General features: G+C 43.5%; 1 protein-coding gene across 1 annotated transcript; it reads right to left on the reverse strand.

The window, feature by feature from the left end:
* Positions 1-4,752: 4,752 nt before the first annotated feature.
* LOC149330034 (uncharacterized) lies at positions 4,753-8,703 on the reverse strand. The gene is made up of 4 exons (XM_089559353.1): positions 8,651-8,703; positions 6,633-7,533; positions 6,098-6,169; positions 4,753-4,890 (listed from the first exon to the last, which is right to left on the reverse strand). The coding sequence occupies exons 1-4, from the start codon at positions 8,701-8,703 to the stop codon at positions 4,753-4,755; spliced, it is 1,164 nt and encodes a 387-aa protein (XP_089415479.1).
* Between the last annotated feature and the right edge of the window lie 7,365 nt (positions 8,704-16,068).

Raw genomic sequence — 16,068 nt, forward strand, 5'->3', positions numbered from 1 at the left:
GTCACCAACTGAATTAGCCTCAGAATATATTCCGCATGTATGTGTTACTGGGTACACAACATGTGTCTACTACCATTTTCTATATGCAAATCGTTTTAATGCTTGGTAGCACTCATGCTTGGCAGAGGCGTAACAGAAGTTCTCGCGACTAATGAGTGCAGACCTATGGCGGACCATGTCGAAGACGAGGTGCAGAATTGAGATGCTCACTTCATTCCAAAAGGGATGAGACATTCGTATATACAAATGTGTCCTGCCTGTTCCGAAGTGCAGGTAAAACACCACCGGTTCCCAGCTGCATTCATCACTAGGGTCATTATTGTGGTTGCCCTCTGGAGAAATTGCACATATCTACAGTGGGGGTTGGTGTGCGTTCAGTTTTTGCGTTGTGTGTGCTCAGAAAGATTTGCCAGTCTTCTTTGGACACCATTCTTTTGCGCGCGTCCGCGTGTGTGCCCTACATCGTAAACACTCCTCCTTTCCCACTGGAATACCTCTTGTTGGGTTTTCTTCGTTTTGTTTCTCTTCCTTCTTTCCTGCCCTCTCTACTCATTATGCGATGTTTACTCTAGCAGTCCATGAAGTAATTCACATCCCTTATTCTTGTTGTTCTCGCCTTTCCTTGGTTTTGTATGCCTTCCATTTGGCCACCAGTATGTATGGCGTAAACGAAGTTTTTTTACTTACCATGAATACCTTGTTCCACAAACGGGAGAACAGTGATTTGAAAGAATCCGAGCGGCGAGACTAAAATGAACTAGGCTTTATATTGTGCGCGCTTCCTGACATAGAGCAGGTTGTGGAGGTGTTCGGCAAGGTCATATGTAGGGCCCATAGTATGGTGAAAATTTGTTGGAAAAATTAAGATTGACGAAGGTGAAATTTTTTTGTAACGGAAAAAATTCAGATAGTTATATGTTTTAAAGAAGCCAATTTTTAGACCGATGCTATTCATAAGGGTGTTAATTTAAACTACCTAAAGTATTCAGTAATAGCCTCTAAATGGCCCATCAGACATTCTGCAATACACACTGCCATGCAAGCCAGTGGGTGCGTTTTGTTTTTGAACTTGGAGGAACGCTGTCACACTTGATGTATGGGACTAATCCTGACTTGCACCGAGCCTGTTGCCTGTAAATGACCCAAAGCCCGCAATTATTTCAGGGGAAAGGTAGCTGTCAACGAGCAGTTTCAGCTGTTGATAACATCTTCAGCTGAATTTCAAGTTGCGATTGCCATTTGTCTCTTTTCATGCACTCACTACTTGCTATTGTGATAAGTGAACGTTAGAGTGACGTTACTAGCGGTACTATCAAGGTCCTCTCGATGATGCAGTTCATGCATGAAATGTGGATAATTGTTTCTTTGGGCATCCTCTACTTGATAAGTGCACTACTTGATTAGCATATGGATCAGGTCTCCCTTGTGTTCCCTCAATTTGAAACCTAAGGATACGAAGGATTTGCTGGCTAGGCTGAAGCACATGCAAGTATTTATGACACCGTAACGCTTCCTGTTGATTACTAATGCTCTGAGTGTATCTCAGGGCCAATTATCACCGGATACTCTGTGCGTTGCGATGCGTTATGTTTGGCAAGTAAACGTCTCTAACGTAATATTGTTGTCTTAATGCAGTGCGGTTCTGGAAAATATTATTTTTGGTAAGAATTCAGTACTTGGCCTCACTTTGTTTATTGAAACAAAATTGCTGCCGCTGTGCAAATCTACTTTTTATGGAGATGTCACAGGCACTGAGCTGCTGAGTGGAAATGCCAGTAAGCTTAAGCTTGTTTTCTTTTTTTATTTGCTGAAGACATTTTCTTGCTGGAATGCCTTAAAAATCCCCTCTGCTGTCTTGGTTGGTGCAGACACGCAGTCGCATAATACAGAAAATGAATCAGGAGTAATAATCCATGAATACAACATAGTAATGCAACCCTGGATGCAAATACTTCCCACAGCAGGTAGCATATTGTTACAAAATATGTGACGCCTGGCAGCTACCTTGACTTAGAGAGAATATAATAGCCTTTATTTCCATCAACATGATGGGGGAGGTTAGGGAAAAAAAGCTGGAAAGCTTGACTGGTTCCCGCCCCCCCATATCAAATACATGATTGCTTCCATCAAGGCAGAAATCAGCGGACAACAGAATACATTTCAAAGACATACACAAAACTCTAGACATACACAAAACTACAAATGCATATTTACGCATGGAAAATAGCAGACTTCAAGCCACAACAAAAAGAGCACAAGATCCAAGAAAGGAGAAAAAAAAAATCAATTCAGGAACAGTAGGATGAAGGTAGAAATGATCTTCAAGTAAACACACTTGAGCACGAAAAAAAAAATCTTAGGTCCTGCTTTGATGCGTTTTCGGGATGTACGGTGTGTCTATAACAAATATTCAATATTTCTGGCAGTTTATGTTTAATCATTTGCTTTCCGTAGTTTGTTCTGCATCTCTCAATGTTCCAGATTTCCCGACAACGTGTATCATGCGAAGGTATTCTCTTTGTTAAGGAAGCTAAGGAAGAAAGGAAGTTGATGTTTTGTTTGACATCTTTTTTGTAAGTTAAGCACAGGCGGTAAGGGTAGAGCTGGGTGATTTTTATAATCCCTAACTTTTCATATAAAGGCAAACTTGGGTGATCCCGTGGAACATTAAAAACATGTCGCAGCATTCGTTTCTGCAATGTAAGGACTCTTCTTAAATTTGTAGCAGTAGTACTCCCCCAGACTAAGTGGGCATAATTAATGTGAGAGTCAAATAAAGGTTTGGTTTGGTTTATGGGGTTTAACGTCCCAAAGCGACTAAGGCTATGAGAGACGCCGTAGTGGAGGGCTCCGGAAATTTCGACCACCTGGGGTTCTTTAACGTGCACTGACATCGCACAGTACACGGGCCTCTAGAATTTCTCCTCCAAAGAAATTCTAGCCGCCGCGGCCGGGATCGAACCCGCGTCTTTTGGGTCAGCAGCCGAGCACCATAACCGCTGAGCCACCGCGGCGGCGGAGTCAAATAAAGCATTGTAAAGAATGACCTTCACCTTTAATGGCAACAACTCTTTATTAATGTATGTAACTCCTACGATGCTTCCTACGAGAAGTTATTTAACAATGCCCTTCCTACCGTCCTATGTACAGCACTTCATGCAATTTGTTCTTGCTCTTTTAATGTGGAGTCAGTAGTGATACAGAGGTTTTGTTCTCGTGCATGTTTCACGTGATGTTGTCAGAACTGCTTTTATCTACAAGTGCAGTATTGTTGCTACAGGACACAACAGACACAGGACACAATGGGGCAAATGCTGGTTATGTAGCTTGCTACTTTGATCGCATGGAGTCCGACAACAAGGCGTTACGTTCAAAGCTTAATACTGTCAAAGAACGACCTCATTGCTTGGAATGAGCGAAGAATGACTATAAGGTAAAATTTTACACTGGGCTTCCAAGCTAAGCATATCTGATTTTACTTCTAAGCTTTCTTGAGGACAGCATTCGACAAGGGCCGAGGAATGTGCAGACAAAATTTTAACAGCTGTTAATGATCCTTATCCGCTTCAATAATATACAGAGAATTCTGTTTTTATCTGGAGGATTTTAAAAACAATCCTGTGAGCAAACTACTGGCCTAATCGAGAGAAAACTTCGCTCACGGGGTAGCATATTATGGTCTACGTTATATGAGACGTAATTAAACCTTGGTACTTGCCTGCATTTCCTGAAATTAAGAAAAAACTGCTGCCAGCTGCGAGTAAAGCGGTCGCAGACGCGAGCAAAGCAGCAGTCATTTCGGCGAGGAGAAGAGCCGCATCTTCGAAGCCAGCGCGCTACCCTCCCATCCACCGAGCCGGGGCGCCGTTTGCCTCGCCTTTTGGCAGATGGCGCGCCCTGTCAAAGCAGCTGCTTGGGCTCGCGTCTGAGACAGCTTTACCCGCAGTTTACAGCAGTTTTTTCTTAATTTCCGGAAATGCAGGCAAGTACCGACGTTTAATTAGATCTCAAATAACGTACACCATAATATGCTACCCCGTGAGCAAAGTTTGCTCTCGATTAAGCCAGTAGTTTACTCACAGAAATTTTTTAAAATCCTCCAAATAAAAACAAAACTCTCTGTATATTCTTTATCCGCTTCAATAATACAACTATCAGTTTTCCCGGTGAATCCGTGAAATCTGTGACAGGGAGTCTTAACTCTAGCGCACTGAAAAGGTAGAGGTGACATGAGAGAGGCACGAAGAGAGCACAATGATTAACGCAAGAAATGCATCCTAGGTAAATTTAAGGGCATGGGCCCTAAAGTGGATTCCATGAGAGGGGAACAGCAGCAGGAGTTGGCGGGAAAGAAATTGGACGGGCAGATGGAATTACGAATCCTACAGCTAAGTTGGCTACAGCTGTTGCGGGAGAGGCCCCATAGAAGGGATATAGCAGATTCGTTTGCCCCGCGGTGGACGTAATTAGCCCTATAAGGCAACGTGGCAGAGTTTACAGTATAAAGACAAGCATGCTGAAATTAACTGCACTCCAACCTTGGTTTTTCAAGCAAAGCTGCGTTAGAAGGAATGACTCCCACTCTGCTACTAACAACGCAACCATCAATAAATTGAAGATGTAAGCGCAATCGCAAATTGACTCATCATGGCACAAAACATCAACTTATTCCTGAGGTTCGCGGTTCTCGCAATACCATTGGTCGGCTTTTGGTGGGCACTTGCTGTCTGCATATGCTAAGTAAAACCATTTTCAGTTACAGTTGTCCACTGCACTCCACCATCTCTCTAAATCTAGCGCCATGGCAGTAGCAGTAGGTTTGTTCCGGTTCAGCAGCTCAATGTTCATCAGGCTCATAGTCATAAATTGCACAGTGCTGAAAAACAAGTTCTGGCGGCAAAATGCATTTGAAAACAGTTGGCACTTTTGAGCAGCATTAACGCGCGTTGGCATGATTGCAGATCCGTTGAACATAAACATCCAAGGGAGTCAGTAATGCAAAATTGAAATACTTCCGGCTGCTAACAAAGAGGTGCATCTGTATTTGATAAGAGTATCAATGCCGTCTTTTCAACCGCTGCGTGCAATTACGACACAGTTTCAAACAGTCCGTGACTTTATTCGTAACATTAGGTACACGGGTAGACGTGCAGGCTAGTTGGTGAACCATGATTATTTAAAACAGCGCAAAAGACAGGGACACAGATAGAAAAGACACACACAGCGCTGACTTACAACTAAATTTATTCATGGAAAATACATGTATATATACATAAGGCAAGATGCGCGAAGGCGGCAAACTGGTAAAATGCGCCAAAAAAATTGAAAAAAACCTAATGACGTGTCGCGCGCTTTGCCAAGTACGCCCGTTCTTTATCAGATAGCGCAAGAGAAGGGGTGCTGACACAAAGGTTACCCAGAGCTGATATCCTTTGGGCCTCAATTATTTCCCTCGTGGTTCGGTCCTTGCTTCTTTTGAAAGTTCGGCACCTATGAAACATGGGTTTACACACTTCCTGATTTTCTTTTGTGCATTCAGAGCAGTGAAGCGGCAGGTTGCGGTCATTGGAGGTAGCCAAATCATTTTTATGTTCCCTTAATCTGTCGTTGAGGCAACGCCCTGTTTGTCCGACGTATATTTTTCCACAAGATAGCGGAAGTTCATAAACTATCCCTTCAGTACAATCAACATACCTGTTTTGATGCTTTTTCTTGCATGCAACCATAGGCTTTGTCACGGGACAACTCATGCGACTAAGGCTGGAGAGCTTACACGGGGCGGAAAAGGCTACGCGAACGTCTGAACGCTGCGCTAGCTTCTTTAAGTTGTGCGAGAATGTATGCATATAGGGTATTACTGCCGTTTTTTTCTGCTTCCGTGATGACACTGTGTCGGGGCTATGTTCGCCTTTTTGTTCGTGCTTGAGCAAGGCCTCTGCGACAGATATCTGTAGATGCTTCGGGTAGCCTGCTGACGTTAGCCTGAACGACTGCCGAGCTAGCCGAAGCTAGCGCAGCGTAATTGGCTTTCGCCTACTAGAAGTAGGCGAAATCCAAAACGATTGAAAAAGAAAGCTTAAAATGAAGTACACCTCACCTGTTCTCTCACTTCAGCTGTGTGCTCCTGCGAGACGAGGAGTTTGGTAAGCACGTCCCATGTTTTCTTTGTCTGCGAGAAAAAAGTGATGTCGACCACTGTGGACGCTGTCATGAACACAGGTGTTCTTATTGTTGCGAAGTATTTAATGTACCGAAGCGTACTATGCCCCGTGAACAGTTACTCTGTAGGGGCTGGGACCGGACAGAATCAAGAGCAAATAACTTCTTTTAGGAAAACAGAATGCAATACATCGCGGTGCCAACGTGCGTCAAACACTGCACGACAAAGTTTCGGAATCAAATGTATCGACGTTTTATTTTTTTTTATCTACGCAAGCTATGTTGATGCGGTGCGAAACTATGTCATATACCGGACGTCATCAGAAACCAGCACACTGCTCATATTCAAAAATGCAAGAATGCGCGGAGTATGTGCAATGATTTTATGACTAATGCATACAAACCTGTGTATAACGTCACACCTGCATAAAGAGTTACGCTGAGAAAAAAAAATGTTATTCTCTTAATCTTACCTCGTTTAGAGCCGCGCCACAGTATGCACCCAGGGCGAACAGCTCTGCACAGAAGGTGACGAAACCCACAACGTATGTGACGAGGCTCAGGACAGAGTCGTGCGGCGTGAGGACATCATGTCCCCACGTAAAAACATTCAGGATGTTCAGTGGAATGGCGACCAGGAGACCCACACTGAAGATTTTGTCGCACTGCACAAAGGCGTACCAAAGTTCACAAAACCGAGCGTGTTCAGTTGCGAGCTTTGAACGTGACAGCGGCCGATCGACAGCCAGGTTTTCGATGTCCTCGTTGATGCACCTCAGAAACGACGCAAAGGCACGACTGAAGTACATGACCCAGCTAATGCCTATCAAGCAGACTGTCTCTGAATACACAAGGCGGATCGCACAATAAATCACTTTCATATAAACTGGTTCCATGTAGCCGTCCATTGAAGGGATATTAGCGGAAATTGAGAAGACTGCCGCCACCGAGAAGACCACGTTCAGGACGATGATATATTTAGCCGCTGGTCGGAGACGAGTAGGGCGCGTGAATGTCGATTCGATAGCTTGCATCTTCTTTACGACTTCGCACAGCTCGTGAGAGTAGACAACAAGCGTCACAACGTTAGCCACTTGCACACCCAAATAACGACCGACGAGGAGGGTGATGATAACGCACTTGTCGAAATCTCGATATGGGGTTCCCTCCTCGTCTTGCACCGTCAGTATGAAGCGGCATATTTCTTGAATGACGGAAAGAGCAAAGACGACCCACGAAAGTATGGCGAAGGCCAGGTAGGGACTGCGAACGGTGACCGACACTCGGGATTCGGCATGTGTGTTTTTCCATGGGAAGAAGGAGTAGCCAATGCACCTGTGGAACCTGCTGATGATGCAGAAGCCATCCACGAATTGAGCCGTTGTGGAAGATTCCGATTTCGATAGCCACAGACTGGGGGCTGACCATGTCAGCATCCAAGAGGAACCAGCTTATGGGCAGCCTTCTCTGTTCCGACTATCCGCTGAATCGCGAGAAAGACTCTTTACGTACGTTGGAGAAAGGGTGCGACACTGCTGCAGCCGCTTGGCTGGGTCTGGACGTTGCAGTGTTTGCACATGCGCTGGTGACGTACCCCTCTTTATTGTCCAGTGCTGTGCCTAAGTCTATTAGCTTAATCATTCCAGCGGGGCTCAGACTGCATAAGTCAGGACGCCCTCTGGATGCTTAGCGTGTGCTTACGAAGGGAACGAGAGGGAACTGACCCGTGGGAAAGCAAATTCGTATATTCGGTTTGCGCAAGCAGGCATTCCCTGCCTGATACACTTGGACTTGTTTTTTATGTGCGCCCTGTAATTGTTATGTAGCTTTTGCCTTCCGATCAGTTTCTGTCACTGCAGAGATCATTGAGCATTGGCGGAATAACGGAAACATCCGATGCGCAACAAAAAGTACCGCTAAATGCGCATTCGGTAACCTAACCTTTATCCGGGCTTTTAATTCGCTGTCTTTTTCTGCAGCGCAATGTTCCCATATGTTTAGGAAAATAGCTTTTTTAATTACCGGCTATTATTTTCATAAAAAGCTGTTCAAAGGGGCTTTGGGTAAGCTGGGATCAAATCGAATGACAAAGTTTTTCTTCTTATTTTTACTTTCAAACTAAAATCGTAGAGAAGCGGTAAAGGCTGCCGAACTTTTCCGAAACACTCCTAGGGAATTTAAAATATGGGGCGCGTTCGCTTTGATGGGGCCAACCGTGAGCTTGCGTTGCTTAATATCCGGTTTTCAACAACTGCTACCTTATTCCATTTGGCAATCATCTCAGAAAAGAGGTGTTACAGTTGATATGTATAACAATACCATAATATTATTTCCTCTCAGCAGCTGAATTATCATCAGAATATATTTGGGATGTATTGGTTAACGGGTATACCACATGTCTATGCTAGTGTTTTCTACATGCAAATTGTTTTAATGCTTGGTAGCACTCGTGCTTGGTAGCACTCATGGTTGGTAGCACTCATGTTTGGTAGAGGCATAACAGAAGATCTCGCTACGGACGGATGCAGACCTAAAACGGACCATGTCGAAGAAGAGGTGGAGAATTGAGACCCTTACTTCATTCCAAAGGGATTAGACATCCGGATATGCAAATGTGTCCTGCCTGTTCCGAAGTGCAAGTAAAACACTACCGTCAGGCCTCCTGCTATATTCACCACTTGGGTCGTCGTTGTTGTTGGCCTCTGGAGGAATTGCACGAACCTACTGTGGGAATTGGACAGGCTGCCTGGCACATTCAAACATTAGGAACAACTAAGATTGTAGGTGAAATTTTTTGTATTGGGAAAAATTCAGATTGTTATAGCTAACGAAGCAATCTCCTTGACGCAATGATCTTAGTCATCGCGATGTTTCGCATACTGGCATGTTCCTCTCCTGCACCTGCCTTCCATCGAGGCCACACGCATCGCATTCCATTAGCGCAATAGTACCGCCATGGGCACCGCCATATCATCAAGTGGTGTCTCTGTACGGTTTGCTAACCTCCGTCAAAGGGAATTTTTATCGTTGCTCTTTTCTTGGATTTCTCCCGCTCTCGTCACAAACAATCCGTCCCATCGTAATAGGTAATTAGTCTACAGCGCTTGTGTCGTGTTGCCGTCTTCGTCTGTTTTTTTTTGCGCTGGGAAACTGCATAGGTTTTAGAAATCAACGAGCTTAAGAGGGTCGAATGTGTGAAACCTGCAGGTAAAGCATGCGAAGTCTTTTTGGGCTAGCACTTGAAATAGTGAAGTAATCGCCGATTAAAATCCGGACGCCGTTCCAGCTTCTCCGCAGCGCACAACGCCAAGTGGGGGGCGCATGATGACGTCATCGAAGGTATGGGTACATCTCCAACGCACAAACGCGTGCTTTGAAAGAAAAAAACCAACGCCACCGAAGGCGAACCCTGCCGAGAGTTGTTTGGCAGCGTCTAACGCGTCAGGGCAGGGTGTGGCTGACGACAGCGGTAATTTGAAATCATACCTTCCATGACGTCACGCTGAGTTTCCCTGCACTTCTCTGGTGCATTGAGGAGAAGCGCAAAATTCAATCGTCGATTACGACACTATTTTAAATGCTAGTGAAAAAACACTTGGCATGCTTTACCTGCAGCCTATAAAGATCTGTTTCCTTGAATGTCGAGAAATTCTCAAAAAAGTGCTGCAGTTGCCCTTTAACCATGAATACGTGTCAGCTATCCCAACTTCTTACGTTAATTTAATTAGTCTAGTTGCCTGATCGGGCTTGATGCTCCATCGTTAAAAGATTATAGGTACCTAAGTTTTGGATGCGTGTTTTCGTCTTTATAATGATCCCAGAGCATTATTAGACATGAATTGCCACGTTGTATCCTCCGACGACCACTAAGTAATTTATAATCGAATTTCTTTCTCGTGCTGTTTCGGCTTCAGTTTCCATAACGGACCGATGACTATGACTTCAAAGTGTGGTTATAGGTCACGTGCAGCATAAAAAAAAAACTTAGATATAATCGCTGCTTCAATATTCTTTGTCATTGCGGCTCTCGAGGAAGGCTGGCTTCAGCACTGTAGTGAATTAAAACGATGAAGCAGCGATTATATCGCAGTTTTTCCGCGCCCCACGTGACATATAACCACACTCTGACGTCACAGCCACCGTTCGGTTGTTGAAACCGGAACCGAAACGGCATGAGAGAAAAATTTGATTATAAATTATTAACATAGTTTAAGAGCGTACGTTGTTGGGCTAGTCGGTCAATCATGGTGAACACAAGGGGGGGTACTGCGCACAAAAAGACAAGGACAAGAAGATAACACAACAAGCGCAGTGCGCTTGTTGTGTTATCTTTTTGTCCTTGTCTTTTTGTGCGCAGTACCCCCCCTTGTGTTCACCATAAATTATTAAGCAGTAGGGGAATAGCACGTGATGATTCATGCACAGCAATATCTTCCGTATCATTGTAAACAAAAAAAAAACATGCCACCAAAATTAGGTGTCTATACTCCTTTAATATAGACGTTAGCAATTGTTGCAGTTAATGTTTTGGCATGTTCTAAGCCTCTTGATTGCTTCGGCGGTTTGTGTACTAAAATAAAAAAAGTCGCAAAAAACTGCAACTTTCAAATTATTTGTTGAATATCGGCTTGAGTACAGAATGAAATTAAGACTTTGAGGTGAAGCGTTCTCGCACGTATACTGTATGACTTAGAATCTAAAACGGCATGATGGAAAGACAAAACTTTCTAGCTTTCCATTCTTTTCAATGAAGAGAAAACGAGAAAATCCAGCCAGCGCTGCATTCAAAGTACGCGAATTCATTCCCCCTCAGCGTAGGTTTCAATTTCTAGTGGGTAGAGTCAGGCTGCTGCTGATGATGATGATGGCAAACTTGGTTATTTTCAGCGATGGCATATCTTCAAAACCGATGTAATACGGGGCTTGGAAATTCAGTACACAACTATACAATTTTTATCGCTTCAAAAGCAGTAAAATCAGCCTTATGACAGGTGCAGTTGCCTGTTGCCTCGGGAGTCTTTAGTAAAAGATAAATACTGCCCTTGAAGAAAGAGCGCACAAATGATTCAGGTTGCTGTATGAAATCAAGTACAAAATCAAGTAGTTAACGACGATAGTAGCTTAAATTCAACTTGTAACTCCAAGTTGCTGTTAGGTACCTCTAGATTGGTAATTGGAAGTGAGGCTTCTATCCTAAGAAAATTAGATGACGAGAGGCGGTACAAAAAATTGTGCGGCAGAAGGAAATTGATAATTTGAACGTAAACATGGCGCTGCATTATGGGCTAAGCCCGCTCTGGATGAGCTTAGAATCGTTGCTGGCCTTAAGTGTAGTGAAGTAGTTTACTATACACTCAACTAGTTGCCATATATAGTGTATAGTGAGCTAATTCACTATACATTATATATGCGAGTGTAGTGGTCTGGTTCATTATGCTCGTATGCCACAAATAAGCAGCAACACCGCCTGTAAATTGTAATCAAGCTAATAAACAGAACGGCAACTCGAAGCAATAGCTAGCGCATATTTGTTTGTGTTGTTCGCATTCGGCTTTGCAGAAAAAAAGGCGAACTTGATACTTTGGTTCCTTTAATCAACGTGGTGGTGGATAAGTCAACTTTATTTCATAATAATGATGTACTACTTACAGAATTCGTTTATACCAGAGGATGTCGAAAAGTCAGGAACTGTAGGAGGGCCTTTTAAAACAACTATTATTGAAGAACAACTACATGTAGCAAATTCCGAAATGCTTATACAATACTGAACATGTTGATAGAGTGCAGTGGATAACAGTCGTTAATACTGCAAATTATTTCATGCATCAGAGAGGGTTCCAAAGCATGCACGAGCAACGTTAAACATCATGTAATTTTCTTCAGTTATTTCTACCGTAGGATCCGGCTGAACCAATATACCCTGTCGACGATAATTACAAGCGCAGTTGTAAAAGACGAAGAGCGGATTTGTAGGTAGAAATGCTTAGTGGCCCGCCGAAACTGGCTGGTAATGAAATCTGAAGAGTGGTAGTGAAAAGGTAAACAGTTTCTTTTCTGCAATTAAAATTGGGATCATTCAAGCGCGTATAAGGCCTTCAAATTAGAGTACACATTTGGAAATATTCCTTTGGGGCGTTGGGATTCTTAATGCGATGTTTATTGTCATTTGGCGCCCACTATGCATTTACGTGTATTACTCAGGTAGTCGTACAATGGCCGTTTAAGCTGTGAACTGCGTAGGAAGGCAGGTTGACAATTACTGTAGTCCGTGTAGCTACACGGAGCTTTGACATAAGTGAGGTAAAATAAAATGAAGCCACTGCATTAAAAGAATAAATGCATTTCTTTTCGAGGTTGTTTCGTATACAGTCTGGTATGAATCTGCGTGCAGTATTAACGTAAAATTGAGCATTGAAAGAAAGTCAGCCGTATTCGAAAGCTTTTACCTTCCTGCCGTTTTCTTTTACATGTGATGTGATGTGGATTGGATATATGGCGAAACGCGTCACAAAGAAACTTAGGGAGTGCAACGCTAGTTGCCTCGTAGATATCGGACTCCCTTATGTGTGGTTTATTATGTAATGAGCATACACACGGGAAAAAAAGAAATCAGTAAACAAGAGGGGAAGGCCTAAAACAGGCTGGGGTGAATAGCATACCTGGGATGAATAGTCACCCTTATGTGTGGAAAATTTAACATTGTAATGAACATGCATACAGGGCTGCTCAGTTTTCTGCAGGGGGAGTTAAGGCCGTAGCTGAAATTTGAGGAACAGTCGCTGTAGAAGAGGCTCTTGGTTTACGGGCCTCCTTGTGTAGCAGTAATCTATACACTGTGCAAAGGACAGTTCCTTCATTACGAGCTCAGTCATTTTCCTTCACAAGTTCATAAGCTGAGTAAATAATGCCGACCATTTTATAGCGATAGCGAAGGACATAGTCGAACTAAAAAAAACTAGCATGCTAAGGCATGAGGAGTTTAACCCTTCTTTCATTTTAACTTCTCGACTAATATTAAAATCTAAATTTTTCTTTTTCTGCTGAATACGTCGGAATGTATGTATATTACGCCTGAGCTGTGCGATGTTGCACTAGGTTAGACCGTAATATAGGGCCAAACTTGTTCGTTAAACGCCATTTTTAAGTGCAGACTGGTAGAAGAAACCGGAGACTTGAAGATTGAAGGGCGCTTTGAGCAAGCTGAACTATTATTTGAAGTCCTTTCTGGTGCCCTATGTTCTGAGCACTTTATTTCCGATTAACACATTTACCTTTTACATCAATACGCTTTGCAATTCCAAACTGTCGGCCACAAATTTTGCTTGCTGACGTTATCCTGACGAAATTTTTGGCTGCTTCCAATCATAAAGATAGCTGAGTACACTTCCTTGCTTAGTCGATAAAAATAATTCCTTCGCTGAGCATTTAGTGTTGTGCAGTTTGAAAGAAATTGCTCTCCAAGCTTGAGAGATCATTTGAAAACTGCGTCTCTCTCACAGGCTGGGCACGAATCACCGAGTCTTGCTGTAGTTTCTCTTCTCAGTGCAGATGGCAGCACATACAACACAAACAGCTTTCGCGGTTCGCTCTTAGAGGGCGCTGCTCGTTTACTAAGTGCCAATTTATTTGTAGCCGTATAATAACACAGTGGCCTTGTCATCCTAGGAATGTTCTCCATAACATATGCAGTGAGTGCTTACCATGTCGACTCTCCAGCAGTATTCTTCTCTTTTAAATTGTTCACCGACTTCGTGAAAACCAGCTTTATTTGAGTTCCGAATTAGACCACGCTTCCGTGAATGCAGAGAAAGCTAATTTCAGTGTTGCTTATAGTATTCACTGCAACGTTTCTACAGAAATATTTTAATGGTATTTGATGCTTAAGGTATTACGCTATGAATCATTTTTGCTGCCAAAGAAGGCATCTGCAGGGACGGTTTTTGTTTTACTCTATATAGCGATGGAAGCAGTGCGGATAAATAGAGTGTATGTCACAGTTAGTGCATGGATGTAATGCCTTGGCGCATTTTCCCTGTTCCCTTCTGATAGATTTTTTTTTGCTGCACAGAGCGCGGTAACAAAATGTAATGAATGTGCGCCTTGAGCCAGTTCGTGTGCAAGGCCGATGCAGCGGGAACAGCGGTGGTATTGGTTCCTGGTGCTGAACGAAGACAACTAAATGAAATGCGTGCTACTAGAACGTTATTCCACTGCTGTCGTACGGGGTTTGGACTTGAGCATCAGTGCATATTACAGCGACGTTTACGTTCCAAAGAAGACAGTTCTTAGCCTGACGCTGTTGTGAAAAGCTTTGGTTTAAGCAAGAGGTCTTAGATCTGCCTAGATGAGAAACTACGCTTCGAAAAGTCATTGGTTTTAATAGCCACTTTCCGTGTGCTTACGGATGATGACGCCACCATGGATACAAGAGGCAGTTAAAAGCTGTTGCCTTATGTCACCATTGCCTTCTAAAAAGCTTTTTACCTTTTTCCTTCTTTCATTCTTAATTTATCTGTCGGTCTTCCCAACCTGAACACAGTTTACTTCATTCACCGCGAGGGGCACGGCAATCCGTAAACACCGGAATTTCGGCCCCCTACAACCGCCGTTTTTTTTTAGATGGCCCAATAAAAAGCTTCGAGCTGGATATATCTGAGTACTTTGGTTTAAGCTGCCTAAATTGCTCAATTAAACTGTGGAGGGTGCAGTTCTGCCATTCTGCAATACATGCTGCCACGCAGGCCTGTGAGCACGTTTTCGTTTTAAAAAGGCAAAAATTTGCCACACTTATTGCGGGACAAAAATTTTGACTGGGCCCAAACCTCCGGTCTGGAAATGACGCCAAGCGCGCAAACTTCTTTTGGGAAAGATGTGTGCCGTAGGGCAGTTTCAGCTGTGGAAACTCATTCAGATAAATTTCAAGTTAGAATTCGCACTTTGCTATTATCCTTACACACAGTACTTGGCGTTCTGATAAGTGATCCCTCAAGAGAACGAAATCACTAGCAGAATACTGATGAATTTTTCTCGATGATTAGTTTCACGCTTGGGGGACTACTAGGGAGATATCCTTATCACGGTATAGCTGGGAAAAGTAGATAATAACTCCTTTTTTGAACAGCCGCTGCGGTGGCTCAGCGGTTATGGTGCTCGGCTGCTGACCCAAAAGACGCGGGTTCGATCCCGGCCGCGGCGGCTAGAATTTCTTTGGAGGAGAAATTCTAGAGGCCCGTGTACTAAGCCATGTCAGTGCACGTTAAAGAACCCCAGGTGGTCGAAATTTCCGGAGCCCTCCGCTACGGCGTCTCTCATAGCCTTAGTCGCTTTGGGACGTTAAAACTCCATAAACCAAACCAAACCAAACCTTTTTTGAACAGCTTTTAGATAACAACTGCAAATTCCTGAGGTCTTCTGCGATTTTATTTAATTCGCCACCTGTGGATAAGGAGAATTTTATAATTAGGTTGATGTAAAGACGCGGACAGAAGAAAATCGGCCATGCTTGAAGCAGCCAAAGTTTTATGATACGTTACTAGGCAAAAAATAATAAATGGTTAGTGCATATGCAAGTAAAGTTTTCCTTTGCCCTGGCCCATCAACGAAGGAAACGTTTCTTTTTCCGTAACCCAACACGACAAAGGAGAGTGAACACGGAAGCATGGTCTATATTATACTCTCTGGGACTGTACATGCAAGTAGTTTTCTGGTCCAGTGATGACTGTTGCTCACCACTAATGACTGTCGGTTCATCTGAGAACCCATTCTTGCAACAGGGCAGAAAGCTGAGCTAGTTGGTATACATTCATTGTGAAAAATCCAGGCGCTAACAAAAAACGACATGTGTTAGTGACCCGTCGGTTGGCTTGTCTGGCAGAGAGAGAGGTTTTTTGAAAGAGCGATTGAAAACAG

Source organism: Amblyomma mixtum, chromosome 9, assembly GCF_055824585.1.
Source record: "Amblyomma mixtum isolate Tamu chromosome 9, ASM5582458v1, whole genome shotgun sequence".
Classification (NCBI taxonomy): Eukaryota; Metazoa; Arthropoda; class Arachnida; order Ixodida; family Ixodidae; genus Amblyomma; species Amblyomma mixtum.

Bases quoted from the DNA above. Each gene is read 5' to 3' on its own strand.
- LOC149330034 (XM_089559353.1), bottom strand. From the start codon at position 8,703: ATGGTCCGTTTTAGGTCTGCATCCGTCCGTAGCGAGATCTTCTGTTAT. The intron at 7,534-8,650 runs TACCAAACATGA...CACAACGGCTCA, and splicing joins GAGATCTTCTGTTATGCCTC to ATTCGTGGATGGCTTCTGCA. The intron at 4,891-6,097 runs GTGAGGTGTACT...TTTTGCCGCCAG, and splicing joins CAGCTGAAGTGAGAGAACAG to AACTTGTTTTTCAGCACTGT.